Source organism: Syngnathus leptorhynchus, chromosome 5 (genome assembly GCF_054491065.1).
Source record: "Syngnathus leptorhynchus isolate UIUO chromosome 5, UIUO_Slep, whole genome shotgun sequence".
NCBI lineage: Eukaryota > Metazoa > Chordata > Actinopteri > Syngnathiformes > Syngnathidae > Syngnathus > Syngnathus leptorhynchus.
The window spans coordinates 18,232,400-18,247,721 of record NC_141199.1 but is presented as its reverse complement, the minus strand read 5'-3'; the positions used below and the strand labels follow the sequence as shown (position 1 = coordinate 18,247,721).

At 58.6% G+C, this 15,322-nt stretch overlaps 2 protein-coding genes across 2 annotated transcripts; one reads left to right on the top strand and one right to left on the bottom strand.

The window, feature by feature from the left end:
* The first annotated feature begins 654 nt into the window (after positions 1–654).
* Positions 655–9,388, top strand: ttbk1a (tau tubulin kinase 1a). The gene is made up of 15 exons (XM_085911933.1): positions 655–841; positions 915–1,062; positions 1,141–1,214; positions 1,280–1,420; positions 1,502–1,606; positions 2,102–2,167; positions 2,227–2,319; positions 2,512–2,637; positions 2,746–2,900; positions 2,962–3,169; positions 3,276–3,439; positions 3,523–3,866; positions 3,935–4,119; positions 7,464–8,848; positions 8,915–9,388. The coding sequence occupies exons 1-15, from the start codon at positions 734–736 to the stop codon at positions 9,267–9,269; spliced, it is 3,657 nt and encodes a 1,218-aa protein (XP_085768059.1). The 5' UTR covers positions 655–733; the 3' UTR covers positions 9,270–9,388.
* A 197-nt stretch (positions 9,389–9,585) lies between these two features.
* tpcn3 (two pore segment channel 3) lies at positions 9,586–15,222 on the bottom strand. Its single transcript, XM_085911911.1, has 19 exons — positions 14,887–15,222; positions 14,256–14,338; positions 14,065–14,179; positions 13,844–13,972; positions 13,211–13,327; positions 13,008–13,126; positions 12,825–12,926; positions 12,634–12,760; positions 12,344–12,557; positions 12,117–12,261; positions 11,840–12,025; positions 11,532–11,596; positions 11,010–11,097; positions 10,673–10,742; positions 10,376–10,595; positions 10,215–10,305; positions 10,021–10,134; positions 9,834–9,946; positions 9,586–9,745 (listed from the first exon to the last, which is right to left on the bottom strand). The coding sequence occupies exons 1-19, from the start codon at positions 14,947–14,949 to the stop codon at positions 9,624–9,626; spliced, it is 2,283 nt and encodes a 760-aa protein (XP_085768037.1). The 5' UTR covers positions 14,950–15,222; the 3' UTR covers positions 9,586–9,623.
* Positions 15,223–15,322: the final 100 nt, after the last annotated feature.

Here is a 15,322-nt window from a genome sequence, read left to right as displayed (position 1 = left end):
GCGGACAAAGCATCCAAAACATGTGGCCAGAGTCACCATTTGAGTCAGTGGGGCCGACCGAGCAAAGAAGCGCCACGTCGGAAGGAAACTCTGTGGTCCGCTCCTCTGCCGCCATTGGTCAGATGCAGAGCAGCCTCGTCCCCGCCCCCGGCGCCGCATGCGAGGCGCCCGAAGGAACGCAGCCGCGTGCTTGACGACCGATGCGTACGGCCGGCGGCAATGAGATGAGGGAGGCCTCCCTGGCTGGCGGGCTCCAAACTTTCAATTCTTTGCGGGGAATTGAAAGCGACAGCTGTTTTCTTGTCAAAGGGGATTGATGTTTGCGCTTCCAACTCATTCGCAGAGGATCTCCATATCGTGACAGTCAACCCGAGCTAAGTCAGTGAGTACGAACCCCCCCCCCCCCCCCCGCATGCCGTGTTTTGACAAACGCAGGAGCTAAGTAGGCATAAGCAATTAGCGCAATTAGCGCAATTAGCGCACTTAGCAGCCGGCCGCTCGACTCGGACGAACGGCGCTCGCCGGCTCCCGCATTTGAAAGCCGCGCGGCGGGGTTGACTGTACTTTTTCGATTGGCCGCTTTAACTCCGACCGCAGCGCACGGCCCGCAATGCCCCGCCCCGCCCCGTAGCCGACTGAACGAGGTCTCGCCCTGTTAGCGGCTAACGCTATCGCCCCGCAGATCAATGGCTCGTTCAAGCTGGGAGCTGCTCGCGTTCTTCACGGGTGGCAGATGCAGTGCCTAGGCCCCGCCCACCAGGACAACGCCAACATGAACGGGACGGCCGAGCAGGCCGACATCCTGCCGCCCAACTGCATGGTCAAGGACCGCTGGAAAGTGGTCAGTGAGCGCTCACGCGCAAAAGGAAACAATTGGCGTCGTTAACCGGCGTCCGTTTTGGGCGGCGCGGCAGCTGAAGAAGATCGGCGGCGGCGGTTTCGGCGAGATCTACGAGGCGCTGGATCTGCTGACTCGGGAGAACGTGGCCCTCAAGGTGGAGTCGGCCCAGCAGCCCAAACAGGTCCTCAAGATGGAGGTGGCCGTGCTCAAGAAGCTGCAGGGTGAGCTCCGGCGCACGTTGGGGGGAGGGGGAAGGGGGGCTGGCTCACATCTCAAGGTTGTCCTTTGTGCGTGCGCAGGTAAAAACCACGTGTGCAAGTTCATCGGCTGCGGCAGGAACGACAAATTCAACTACGTGGTGATGCAGCTTCAGGTGAGAGGCTTTTCACCCCTAACCCTGACCTGGCCTGGCTCACGAGCTCTCCCCTGCGCCGTCAGGGTCGCAACTTGGCCGACCTGCGGCGCAGCCAGCCCCGAGGGACCTTCACCATGAGCACCACGCTCAGGCTCGGCAAGCAGATCCTCGAGTCCATCGAAGCCATTCACTCGGTCGGATTCCTCCACCGGGACATCAAACCTGTAAAGGCCCGCCGCCGCGTTAGCACGTTAGCGCGGGATGTCCGTTGTGAGCTTTTGCTTCTTGTGCTGTGATGGGCGCAGTCCAACTTTGCAATGGGTCGCCTGCCGTCCACGTACAGGAAGTGCTACATGCTGGACTTTGGTCTGGCCCGCCAGTACACCAACACCACCGGCGAGGTCCGGCCGGTAAGACGCCGATGCGATGCGAACACTTGTTAGCTTTCCGTTAGCATGCCGGCGCTTCCCATGTACACGTTTGGGCTAGCGACGTCTGACTGACGCGTTTGCGTTGCCTCGCTTTGGAATTCTTCTTCTGACGATGACGACCACGACGATTGTTATTATGATTTGTGTCTTTTTCATTTTTGTTGCGCATGTGTGTTGAATGTGCTTTTTGTTTTTCTTCCAGTTGGTTCCTTTGGACTTTTGATTTTGACGTGCATGCCTTCATCATCCCCATGGTTACCGGAGATGTGAGTGGTTTCCATAGCAACGGATAGGGGTGCAAGTGCATCACAGGTCACCTTTAGCTCAGCGGCAGCTTAAAGTTACTTGTCCGTTTTGTGAAAAAGATCAGCTGAGTCAGCACTTCAAACAGCCAAGCGCTTTGAAATGTGCCTTTCCGTCGTCGCGAGTAGCTTTGCCGTCCGTCCAATGGGTGACGGCGGTTTTGTGTTCCAGCCCAGGACGGTGGCGGGTTTCCGCGGAACGGTCCGTTACGCTTCGGTCAACGCGCACAAAAACAAGGTGAGGGCCGAGTTAGCGCCGAGCGGACGACGGGTGGCCTGACTGGGGTGTCTTGGCAGGAAATGGGTCGCCACGACGACCTGTGGTCGCTCTTCTACATGTTGGTGGAGTTTGCCGTCGGCCAGCTGCCTTGGAGGAAAATCAAAGACAAGGTGAGCTCAAAGGCATTGTGACAATTTGGATTTTCAAAAATCCCAGAGCGGACCTTAGTCCAAACAATAAAACGGTCCCGCTTCACCTTCCCATTGACTTTGAGCCCGTTTGGCTCCAAGCCTATTGGGTTCCAGCCCAAATGCACGTCCGTTGGGTTTTGCCATCTCATGTGGTCTCTCTCTGTGGTTTAGGAGCAAGTGGGTCAAATCAAAGAGCGTTACGACCACCGCATGTTGCTCAAACACATGCCGTCCGAGTTCAACGTCTTCCTGGACCACGTCCTCGCCCTCGACTACTACACCAAACCCGACTACCAGGTGAGCGGCCGGTATTGCGCAATTGCGGGATGGGATTTGCGCAATGAGCATCCCACCGGCGGCTTCCCTCCGGCGGCTAGCGCTCCACTTGAGTACGCTTCTGTACAGCTGCTGATGTCAGTGTTCGAGAGCAGCATGAAGGAACGGATCATCACCGAGAACGAGCCTTTCGATTGGGAGAAGGCGGGGAGCGACGTCACCGTGTCCACCAGCGCCTCCACCCAACCGCAGCACAACACGCGGCCCACCGCCGCTATGCTGGGGTAAGCCGAGCCGCGAGTATCGAGCCGTGCTCCTTTCTGACCCGGCGGGGGCGCTACGCAGGGCCATCGTGACGCCGGTCCCCGGAGACCCCCAGCGCGAGAACACCGACGACGTCCTTCAGGACGAGCACCTGAGCGACCAGGAGAACGCTCCGCCCCCGCCCGCCCGACCCCTTGGCGAGTCGCTCGGCCAGCGCGGCGGCGAGCCCGGCGAAGCCTGGGAGGATACCGACTTCAACCGCAACAGACTCAGGATCAGCTTGAACAAGGTCTGCTCTAAAGGCTCGCTGGGCTGGGCTGGGCTGGGCTGGGCTGGGCTGGGCTGGGCTGGGCTGGGCTGGGCTAGCCTTGCATAAATCATCATGGTGTCTGTAGGAGGAAGAGGCAGGGCACGCCGCCTGTCCGGTGTCGCCGGTTCGGGGCGGAGCTCCCGATTCACCCACGGGCCAGGGGCGGTCCTTACGATACCGCCGGGTCAACAGTCCCGAATCGGAACGTCTGTCCGCCGCCGAGGGACGGGGGGACGCCTATGGACAGAGGTGATGGGAAAGACTCCAGTGCTAATGCGCACGCACAGCTCGCAGCTTGTTAAAGCGGGGTGCGGCGGCCGCACTTGTTTCAGGTCTCGTATGGACATGCTGGGCTCTCCTTCGCGCCACGTATACTCGTCGCAGCCGGCGCAGATGCTGTCGGTGGACCCCGGTTGCCGCGGCGATCGGCAGGCCAGCGGCAGACAGGAAGTGTCGGCGGCGTCGGCCGACCAGGAGGCTCACAGCAACGCTTTCATTCGCTCCGTGCCGCTCGCCGAGGAAGAGGACTTTGACAGCAAGGAGTGGGTGATCATCGACAAGGAGGCGGAGCTTCGAGACTTCCACCCCACTACGTCGGGCACCACCGACGAGGAGCCCGAGGAGCTGCGCCCGCTGGAGGAGCAGGACGAGCGAAGGAAGACCAGGGCGGGGCTAGGTGAGCCGGTTTAGTGGCCCGCCTTCGTGTCTGGCCCGCCCGCTTACATTTTACCCTGTCGCATTCAGACCTGGTGGTCCGCCCCAAGACGCAAGGCCGGGGATTGCTCATGCTCACCGAGGAGGAGGCGGCGGCGGCGGCGCCGCGGAGGAGCTTTGGTGCCGGCGCCAGCCCCGGCCACTCGGCGTGTCACTCGTTGCCGTCGGCGCGCCCTCGGCGGAGAGAGTCGGAGCCCAACGGACCGCACCGCCCGGTAAGAAGGCCCTGTGATTGGGAGCTACTTTGCTCGAGTGGAAATTTGGTCCTAGGTCAGGCCGACTGAGCACACTTGTCGTACAATGTCAACGTTTGCTTGGGTTTCAATCTGGTTGGCCCACTTCTCTCGTCCAGGCCTGTTCTTGTGCTTTTCGCGCCTCCAAATAGTTGAGACATTTCAAAGTGGAAAGGGTTGGCAAAATGGCTTGGCTTGGCTTGGCTTGGCTTGGGTGGGCCCTTTTTCAGCTTGCAGCACGCCGTATTGCTGACAGGTTGCACACAAGCGCTCGCTCGCTTTGACAATGAAAATGGCCGTCCACGTGGAAAGAGGAAGGCGCTTTTAAAGTCCGTCGAGATCTGTCGAGGTCGTTGGGCGGCTTTTGAGCCAAAGCGCACTTCAGGATAAAGTGATGGTCTCCCTCTTCCTCCTCCCCTCCTCCTCCCGGCCCTCCCATCTTTGTGCGTTCCGCTCGTGATCTTTGCGACGCCGAGGACAGGCTCCGCCCCCCTCGTCACCCTCAACCAATCAGCCGAAAGGCTTCCAATCAGCCGCGTCCCCGCCTGATTGGCTCAGGGAGGGGAAGGGGAGGAGCCGAGGACAGGAAGCCACGTCAAGGCGTGTATTGGATTTGCCAAACAAAACAAAAGGCTTCCGTCGGCTAACCTCCTTCCCCTCTCTGTGATTGGTCTGTTTGCAGCCGGACGAGGACCGCCCCCAGCCGCGGCCCAATCAGCTGAGGCGCTTGGCCTCCTACATCTTCTCCTCGTCCACCCTGGAGACGGAGCACTACCCCCACGGGGGGGGCGCCGCCTTCATCCAGAGGAGCCGCTCGGCCGAGAGCAGCCCGGCCCACGCCGCCGCCGCCGCCGGATGGTGGCGGCGGCACGGTGGCGCGGCGGGCGCCGGCTGCGGCGGGCCCGGCGCCGCCGCCGCCGGGCCCGCCCGCGCTAGACACTCGCCGCTCAACACGTCGCGTTCGCAGCTGCAGCACCTGTTCACCAAATTCATCAACAAGAAGAGCAGCTGAAAGGAACGGCGGAACACGTCTGAAACGAACGGCGGAACACGTCTGAAACGAACGGCGATACACGTCTGGTCTGGCCTCGCCTCCCCCACACACATATGGCACAGCGCGACAGAAGCCGGTGCTGACGACGCAATAAAGGAGTCCCGCAAACGTGTTGCACAAGCTCAACGCTCAGACAGGAAGTCCCTGTGAAGAAACAGGAAGTGGAGTTTTCCTGTGACTTTTTTTTGGTGTTCCTCGGAGTGCGTTGGCTGGGCTGGACCGAGAGTGACCAAAACCACAAAACACGCCACTTCCACACGTATGCAAAGATGAAGATTGAGGGAAAGGACAAAGACACACTTTACGTTGACTGTTTGCATCTTTGGCGTTTTGTAGCAAAAGCACTCCACTTTACTCTCATCCTTTTTGTATTTTTTTTTTTTTTTGGAACGATTCCTGCTTCAGTCGGGAGTGACACGAGCATGCTAGCACGGTCGCGGGAAACTTTGCGGTCACTCGTGCTAATGCTAGCGTGTGATTGTTGGAGCGCGTGTGAGCGAGCGAGCGAGCTAGCGAGCGGGCGAGCGTTCGGTTTGTCACTGCTGCACTTTATCGCCGTCGTCACCCGCACGGACGCAATAATGCTTCAGCGCATGTACGTACGTTGTTGGAGCTCCTGGCCATTCAGCGATCAGGAAACGGGGCTTCTGCATCCCAAACACGTTTCGTTCCACATTTTGAAGGGCTAAACTGGGTGAATGTGCACCACTTCCTGTTTGCGTTTTCGCCGCCGGCCGCTTCACTTTGCTAATGTAGAATGTCTAAGCGCAAATAGGCTAGCTGCTACTTTTCCGTTGCACGCGCAGAGCCACATGGGGAAGGAGGCGGAGTTATGCGACGTGACGCTAGGACGCTGCTAACACTTCAAAGTGCCGCTACTCCCTCCATCCCAATCAATTAATCAATCAATCAATCACTCGCTCGCTCGCTTCTAGCAGAGCCGCAACGTGCTTTGTTCCCATGGCCTCTTAGCACTCGACTGTTTGCGTGGTGAAAGTTAGCAATGTTTTGCAAAGGCATTCCCATCGTATTCCAAACATACCTCAAGTAGAGCGATGATCCTAGCGGGAGACAATTTTGTACCTAGGTTTATCCAACCATTTCATCTCTTTCACTCGATTGTTTTTGGGATTACAGGGTGATGAAGTACAAGCAATGTGTGTTTTTGCACTACATTAGCCCAAGAGCAAGAAGGAATCGAAAAGGTTGACTCCATAGCTAGCTAGCTAGCCAGTCAGGCGAACACTCATTAGCTAAGCACCATAGCCACATGTTTTTCCATTGCATTAAGATAGGAGCCATTTCCAATTGGACAGGGAGGCCAAATATGTCATTGCTGTCCATTTAATGAGGACTGAATCCAAAGGGTTGTTCACAAATGGTACTTTGAAGCATCCAAATTGATCATCAATGGGATTCATTTCTTGAGGGATTCTTTTTTGGGAGCGAGTGGGCGGGCCACACGCTATTAGCGCAAGCTAGGGACTTTCGGGCGAGCGCCTTTCATTCATGGCCTTCAAAGCGGCCCGTGGCTTTGTGTCTCGGCTTGACTTCCAAATGTCTTCCTCATCATTTGACTCCAACGGCGCTTCTTCCCTCCGTCGATCCACTTTCTCGACCGACCAAAATTTCTTTTGATTCTTGAGCCCACTTGAAGGAGCCAAGCAATGAGCAGCTCTAAATTGTCCAGCGTGTCCCTTTTTCTCTCTCCACTCATGTTTCTTTCATTTGGGAAGACCAAACGCTACGAGCTTCGGCCTCCTCTTTTTCAAGCTACGCTGCTGGGATCAAGTAGTCGAATGTCTTTTGTTTTGCAATAAAATGTAACAAGTGGGAAGAATTGTTTTTTTTTCTTTGTTTTTTCTACCAAAGCCGAGCATGAACTTTTGTACACCCGCGTCGTAGAAAGCGGTTGACCTCTCCGAGCATGCAAACCAGGATGGAGATGACCGACACGTAGTATGTTGATGAAGAAAACTGCATTTTTGTGCCTTTTTTTATTGCTTTGTCAAGTCATCAGACAATCCTGAGCAGCTGGTGTACCAAGAGAATCGCATTAAAACAAAAGATTTGGGGGGGGGGGGGAAATGACCACACGTCTGGCTGGGCTCTTTCTTCTTCTCCTTTGCCCTTTTGTCTTGCGCCAATTGCAAAAGCTCAAAAGATGGGCGCAGATGTGCTCAAACAGCCTGAGACCAGGCCAGGCCAGGCCAGGCCAGGCCAGGCTTTTTTCACGACTTTGGACCTAACGACAGCCGCGTGTGTCTTTCAGGTGGCTGCCTCGGCCACGGCCTCCTCGCCGCCAGCCTCGCCCGACTACCGCACCAAAGGCGACGGCGACGAGCGCGAGCGCTTCCACATTTTGCCCAAGCTGCAGGCCAAGCGCGGCGACTTCCTGACGGTGATGCTGACGGGGAGTCTCCCGCAGCGGCGCGCCTTCGCCGCCAGCGACGACGTCCTGCAGGAACCCGGCGGCCCCAAAGACGACGACGTGACCAAGAGCCAGTCCGACAGCGAGGCCAGTCCCAAGAGCTCCGAGCGCAGCCAGGACGCCGCGCCTTCCACGCTCATGGCCGAAGACCAGCGGGGCGCCAGGGAGCACCCTTCCGAGGCCGACCCCGACCTGGAGGACGCCTCCAAGACCTTGGTCCTCTTCTCCCCGGGTGACACTCGCAAGTCCCCCTCCGGGGAGCATGCGGTCGAGGGCGAATTGTCCACTCCTTCCGGAGCCATTCCCCGCCAGGAACGGGAAACCGTCCGCACGGAAGACTCGGAGACGGTTCGCCCGTCGGAGACGGTTCGCCCGTCGGAGACGGCTCGACCCTCGGAGACGGCTCGCCCGTCGGAGACGCCTCGCCCGTCGGAGACGCCTCGCCTGTCGGAGACGGGTCGCCTGTCTCCTGCCGCTCTGCGACTGGACGGGCGGCCGCCCACCCCTGTCGCGCCAGCGTCGCCCCCCTTTACCAAAGTGGAGCGTACCTTTGTCCACATAGCAGAGACCTCCCACCTGAATATAATGTCTTCCAACGGGCACGCCGCGAGGGAGACGGAAGGCCCGGGACCCGAGCCTCCGGGCCGGGATGCTCCGGAGCCGTCCGAGAGCCGTCCGGCCGAGAAGAGCGTCTTTTGGTTGGAACCTTCGCGTTTAGCCGAGCCTCTGCGCCAAAAATCATCCAACGAGGAAGCCTCTCCGACGCACACCAAAGCAGAACCTCCCGTGGCCATCGAGAGCAAAATCAGGAGCAGAATTCCTCTTCTGATCTCAGACCCGGAGCCCGAGGTGCGGCGCTCCCCGTCGGCCCGGGCTCGCCTTCGGCGACACGGCGACGTGGACTCGCCCCGGGTGCTGGTGCGGAGGCAACAGAGTCGCTGGATGCGGAGGCGCCTCTGCTCCGGGACCTCGTCCTCGTTGTCCTCGGGGGACGGCGAGTATCGCGGGCCTTCGGAAAGCTTGTCCGCCGCCGGATCGGAGGAGGACACGCGCGCCACGGACCGAGCGGAGAACAACTCCGGGGTCACGCGCTCAGAGCGGCGGGACCGGGTGGGGTCCGGGAGCCGGATCCCGAGGCCTATTGGAAGACGGCCCGGGAAAGCAGCGGCCGCCGCCGCCGCTCAGTCTCCTCTGGTGTCGTCGTCTGCGTCATCTTCCACTCCCAGGTTGAGTCTTGTTCTTCCAAAGACTTTGCAGTGGTCCCTGTCTTGATTGTGCTTTTGTGTCGGCAGGAAGCAAAAGAGTCAACCAAAGTCCGCAGCCAGATCGTCGTCTGCGTGCCCCCGCCCGGCCGACGTCGCCCGCGTCCAGTCCGGCAGCTCTCGTGCGCCCCTGCGAGTCCTCTCGGGGACCCGCCGCAGCCTTAGCTCCACCCACTGCAGGACCGATAGCCCGTCCCCCCTGAGAGGGCCGCCGCTGTCCGTTCGAGCCCCGACGGTGCCCGTGCTGCCGCCCAGGAATCCGGCGGTGGCCATGCGGCGTAGCGCCTCGCAAGAGCCGGCGGGTGGCGTCGCCTCCGCCAGGTGGTCCCGCTTCAAAACGCCAGTCAAAGGCAGCTCCAGGGAGAAGGCCCTGTCCGCTAGATAATACTAAGATCTCCACTTTCTCTTTGCCCTGTGGACTTCTCTGGCGGTGGCTGTCTCAGCATGCTTCGATCCCCACGAATGCTGTAAATAATCCGTCATATTTATCCAATCATTAATCAATCCGTTTCCCTTGAGACGATTGTGGCTCTTTTTTCTGCCGGCCGGCCGTGCAGACAAGTAGCAGGCCAGTATGTGGGCCATCGGCCATGTGGTGGGTTTGTCGTGCCCTTCCACCTACGGTGAGCGGCTCCTTCTTGGCGTACGTTGCTTGGCGACCGGTTCATGGAGGTTTTGAGTGACGGGCTTGGACGAGCGCGTGCAAAAAAAATAAGCAAACTTTATTGCAAAAGACGTTTCAAGCGGAGCCGAAAGACGGGTTGGCAAAGTTTCCGTTGGCGTCGTGAGCGTCGTCGGCATCCTCCTGCTCCAAGTCGGCCTCAAACAGGCGTTGCAGCAACGCGTCCACCGTTCGATACCCTGACACGCACGCACGCACGCACGCACGGGCATCACACAGCCTTACTTGTTGATTGGGCGCCATATGCTGGCGGTGGCGGCAGCCTACTTTTGGATGCAATTTTGAACATGAGTTTGGGTTCGACGCTCTCCGACGGGTCGCTCGGCTGCTCCTGGTCACTTGTCTCCATGGCGTTGACCAGGTTGTCCTCCAGCGCCTCCCTGGCGCACACACAAACACACGCACGCATGTTAAGTGAAGAGCGGCAAGTCCACGAGAGCGGCGGCGGCCTCACTGCGCCACGCCCAGCTGGAGCTCCTCAATCTTCTTCTCCAGCTCGCTGTGCAGGTTGCTCTTGTCCAGCGTGTATTCCAGGAAGAAGGCCTCCAGCACAAACGCCACAAAGATGCTGACGACAACGGGAAGGAGAGCGCTGCATCAGGACCGGCCGACGGCACGCCGGCCGGCCGGCTGCCTCGGCGAGCTCACTTGATGATGATGATGACGACGGTAACGTGAAAGAGCACAAAGTAGATCCGGGCTGACTTGTGGGTGACGGTGGAAAAGCCGCTGCTCAGGAGTGAGCGGACGTTAAGGAGTGCAAAGACGGCGCAAAGACGGAGCAAAAACGGCCAGGCTGGCAAGGATATCGTGCCACTGGTTGACCACGGTGAGCTGGACCAGCAGCACGAAGGCGTTGAGCACGTTGTTGAAGTTGTTCTTGCAGTAGCCCAGCCTGGCAAAGGCGCTGCCCCTCAGCAGCGGGTTCCCGCAGTCTGCCGCGGCCGGGTCGCCGGCGGCGTTCTCCTCGAACTTCACCTTGCCCTTGAACAGCTCCACGCCCACCACGGCAAACACGTAGTACACCACCTGGCCCGGGAGAGGGGCTTTCAGCAGCCGGCCACCGCGCCCGACGTCCCAGAGCAGAGCCGCCGACGCCTCCTTACCAGAATGAGCTGGCCGAAGGTAAGGATGGCCGGTCCGATGCGGATCAGGGTGTTCATGATGGTGCGGAACCTGAGCGTAAAAGTCACGTGCTTAGTTACACGTGGGCGTCGAACTAAGACGGACCACACCGCGACTAGCCATGCTAATCACTAGCCGTCATTTCATTCCGTGTCGGGACCAAGGGGAAACGCGATGGTTCATTTCCAATCACGCATCAGGGGCGACGACGCGACTCTATGCAATGCTAATCATTTGCACTTCAATGTACGCTATGTTTTCAAATGAAGCTAGCCGGGCGGGGCAACGGCGCAAATGGCGCGTGGCACGCAACGGTACCTCTTGATGCTGTCTACCACTCGAATGAGTCGCAGCACTCGCAGGATGAAAACGATGTCCAGGATCTGGCGGCTGGTGTAGCCGCCCGCTGAAAACCACCACAACAGCTGTAAGGACTTTGTTCTTCGACAAACTTCCATACACTTCCTTTCAGGAGCTTCTCAACTGATTGAAGTCCTCGAGGACTTTCACCACCTTCTACAAATGTGTTAAACACTCGCAGGACCTTTTGTGAACTTCCAAGTCTTTGGAAGACCTTGCGCAGGACTTAAAGGCACAGAAAAAAAACACAAGCATCAAGTACCTCGAGCAACTTCGGGAGACTATGTTAGAACGTCCATCGCTTTCTAAAAACTTACTTTGTGGACCTTCGAAAAATGCTCTGGAGCGCATGGAAGAAAGAACAGGAGGAGCAGGACGCTCCCCACGCTTTGCTGAGCAATCTCACAACTTTCAGCACATTCAAAGAGCCTCGGTCACCTCGCTACCGGAACTTTGTAAGAACTTTGTCAGTGAGCTCACATGACTGGAGGGCGCTGTTGATGACGGTGGCAACCAGCGCACACACCACGATGATGGTGTCGAACCTGCAAACGCAAGGTAAGACAATAAGGACCTTCAAAGAACTTGCAAGTAAGCTGTCAACTCCCAGGACCTTCCAAGAACCTTCAAGTTTTTGGGGTTTACAAAACTTTGGGAAAACTCATTTTCAAGAGCTTTTTTTCCCCCCCCAACTTCATAAGACGTTCCAGGACATCTCAAGATCGTATTCAAAACTTTGTAAGAAATTTCAGGCGCTTTGTAAAACTCTTGTAAAAGGCAGAGCTGACCAGTTCCAGAAGCAGTGCGCGGCGAAGAAGCTCCTGGGTTCGGTGACGTAGAGTTTGAGGAGAATTTCCAGCAGGTAGAGCGCCAGGAAGGCCCACTCAGAGTTGCCCACGCTGGGCTTGTCCTCGTCCAGCCCGATGAACACCGCGTTGATCACGATGATCACGTCGTACGCCGCCGCAAAGGCCCTGCAGGCGGACGCACGCACGCACGCACGCACAGCCGCCCGTGTCAGCCGCCCGCCCGCCCACACACACACACATAGCCACGCCCCCTCACCTGTGGCGGACCAATCGGCAGAGGAGGCGGCTGGGCGCCGAGCGGTAGAAGGCGGGGCACAGGCGGCCCAGCGGGTGCGGCCTGGACTTGAGGGTCATCACTTGGATGTTGAGCAGGTCGGCCAGCTGGACGAACGCCGTCTTGTCTGAGGGGAGACGGGCGCGACCACGACGTCACCTCCACCGTCAGCGACTCGGCGGCGCGCGCGCGCGCGCGGCATGCTATACCGACGGCGCCGCGGTTTTGGTCGTCCGAGACGCTCCACAGCAGTTCGGTGTGGGCGCGGCCCATGTCGGGCTGGACCGATCGGACCAGGCGGCTCCAGCTGGCCCGGCTGACCCGCGGCCCGCCCGCGCCGCCGTCCTCGGGACGTTCTTGCAGCACGGCGAAGGCCCGCGCCATCTTGTGCCGCTTGGCCCGCACCAGCAGCCGCACCTCCTCCTGCAGGCCGGCCGGGGAGCGTGGCAATCAGCCACGCGCTCTTTCTTTCTGCCTTGGCGTGTTTGCAGCGGCTCACCTTCAAGTACTTCTTGTAGTTGTTGAAGACCACGGCGAGGAAGACGGACATGAAGATGAAGGTGTTGACCAGGATGTAGACGATGAAGAAGAGGGCGAAGGCCGAGCTGGCGTCGTACGCCGGCATCCTGAGCGCAAAGGCAAGTCAGCGGCGGCGGGGCGGGGCGGGCCGGGCCGGGCCGAGCGGCTCACATGACGTCGGGGCTGTTGGCCGTGGTCACCAGCACGTAGAGGTCAAACACGGCGTCGGCGTAGTTGGAGAAGTATGCTGCGCCCTCCGACGTCTTCAGGCCGCTGCGTCGCACTGGTCGCGTTAGTCAGCTCGCTCGCTGGCTCGCTGGCAAAAACACATGAATTGGAACGACAAAGACTCACCGCTTGCTGAACAGTTTGAGTGCCATCAGCGAGAAGATGAGGATGCTGAAGATGAAGAGCAGGAAGACGGTCAAGATCTGAGGCAAGGCGTTGCGGATGCTTCGGATGGCCCTGCGCAGCTGCCCACGCACGCACGCACGCACGCACGCAGTGAGCGCGGACATGGCCCAGTGCCCTCAGACGCGCGTAGGAGCGCCACCTACCTGCCGCCCCTCCGTCACGTTGACCAACAGGAGCGGTCGCAGCACTCGCGACCAGCGGAGCGCGTAACAGCCGGCGGCGTGCAGAGCGCCGTAGACGATCATGTCGATGAGCGTCAGCTGAGAAACAACCACACACGCCTGTGAGCCAGGGCTTTCCATTTGTGGAGCGCATTTGAATTGCCTGCTCTCGACATTGGCAGGAGCGGCCTTCAATACCGCATTTGGACTACCGAGACTTTGAGCGCGATGCCGACTCAGCAGAAATCTTCGCCTTGCCGTCTCAGCGCATTTGCGCTCAGGCAGGAAGTGAACACGAGTCCACGGCAAAGAAGCAGGAAGTGGCCAGAACCTCATCAAGAGTGAAAAAATTCCCAAGCTCCTCAGCGCAAGCTACTGCAAAGTTGCAACTTTCCAGAGCCAGCTTTGGAGAAGCCACAACTTTTATGACCACCTTTGAAGGAATTTCCAGAACCTTCTGGAAACCTTCCAACAACTTCAGCACCTTGTAGAATGTTGCGAGAACATTGGGGAGAGGGCTAAGGATTTCAAACCCCTGCTCCCACCTTTCAGGAAAGCCTCGCAAGTGTCAACGCCCGGCCACCCGACCCTGTGACGTCACTAAGCTCCTCCTACCGCCAAGACGGCAATCATGCAAATGTTCTTGGGGTCCTTCCAGAACTTGTCTCGCGGGATGACCTTGGCGTAGTGCACCAGGCGCAGGGCGAAGACGTGCAGGCACAGCAGCTCTGCCAGCATGGTGGCCTGCAAGCAAACGGTAGCTCTCGGTGAGGCCGACTCGCAAAGCGCGCCGCCGCCGCCGCTTTCAAAGTCTGCCCCTCGTTGGCCGAGCTCACCCAAGGCGGAAGGGGCACCACGGCGGGCTCCTCCCACAGGGCCAGGCTCAAGTCCAGCAGGATGAAGAAGTAGAGCAGCACCTGAGCCAGTCGGCGGTTGTAGAGCAGGTACAACCTGCGCTTGGCCAGAAAAGCCACACGTCAGTCACCCGCAGCGTCTGGCGGGCGGGCGGTGACGGCTGGCCCCTCACCGGACGGCCCGCGGCGACGTGTCAAAGAAGACGTTCCTGTTGTACTGGGCGTCCGAAACGTACGCAGAGGCCAGCTCCAAATCCTCCCAAACACACACACACACGCACACAAACGTTCAAAAGTAGCATCCAGTGACGTTCACCAGAAAAGGCTGACCCGGCTGCAGGACCTTCCGTCAGAACTTACTTGAGAACCTTCCAGGAAAAGCTTTTCAAATGCTTGTTTTCCCCAGAAGCTTTTTTGTTGGCAATAATGGGTGTCGCTTTTGATTTGATTTTTTTTGGAGCGGGGGCTGCTTATTCTTATTTCCTTTTTTTTAAAGAACCCCCCCCACACACACACACACACACTGAATTTTCATGGCTATTGGTGGCTTCACCTTTGAACTGATATTTGCAATCAAGAGTTTTTTCATTTGTAGTTTTCTTGCTATTTACCTTGTTGACATCGGAAGGCAATCAAGACGAGCGTTCCCGACGAGGTGATTTCGGAGGTCATTATTCCACGTGACCGATCCGTCGTAACGGCGGTCACGTGACGTCGTTTTCGAACTATTGCTCCAAAGTTTTACGGCCGTCATGTGAAAAGGGTCACGCGGGCGGGCGCGTGCTTGCGTGGACGCAAACTTACCTCTCGGCTTTTGGCGTCTTGTTCCGCACACGCACGCGCATCTGGCCTGCTCGTGCACGTCATGTCAGTATTCTTTTCTGCTTCTTCTCCTCCTCCGCCTTGTTTTTCGCGTTCTTCTTGCGCCAGCTCTGCTCTCTCTCGTGGGGAAAGTCGAGTCTCTCGTGTTTGTGGTGGCGGCGGCGGCGGCGGTCAATCAGCGTGGCGCGTGCGCGAGACGCGTGGCGGGCGTGCACACGGGCAACTTGTTCATCTCTGGTTTTATCTTGTGCAGGACGCGTCGCGATTGCGTGGCGTTCGCGTGCCGTGGGAAACCCGAGCTTCCGAATCCATGACGTCACCTGGAGCGGCTGGCCGTGGCCATTCACTTCTTCGATCATGAACTGCTGTTGCCACTTTTTGATAATGGCATGAATAAACCCTGTGAATGTTGTTGACA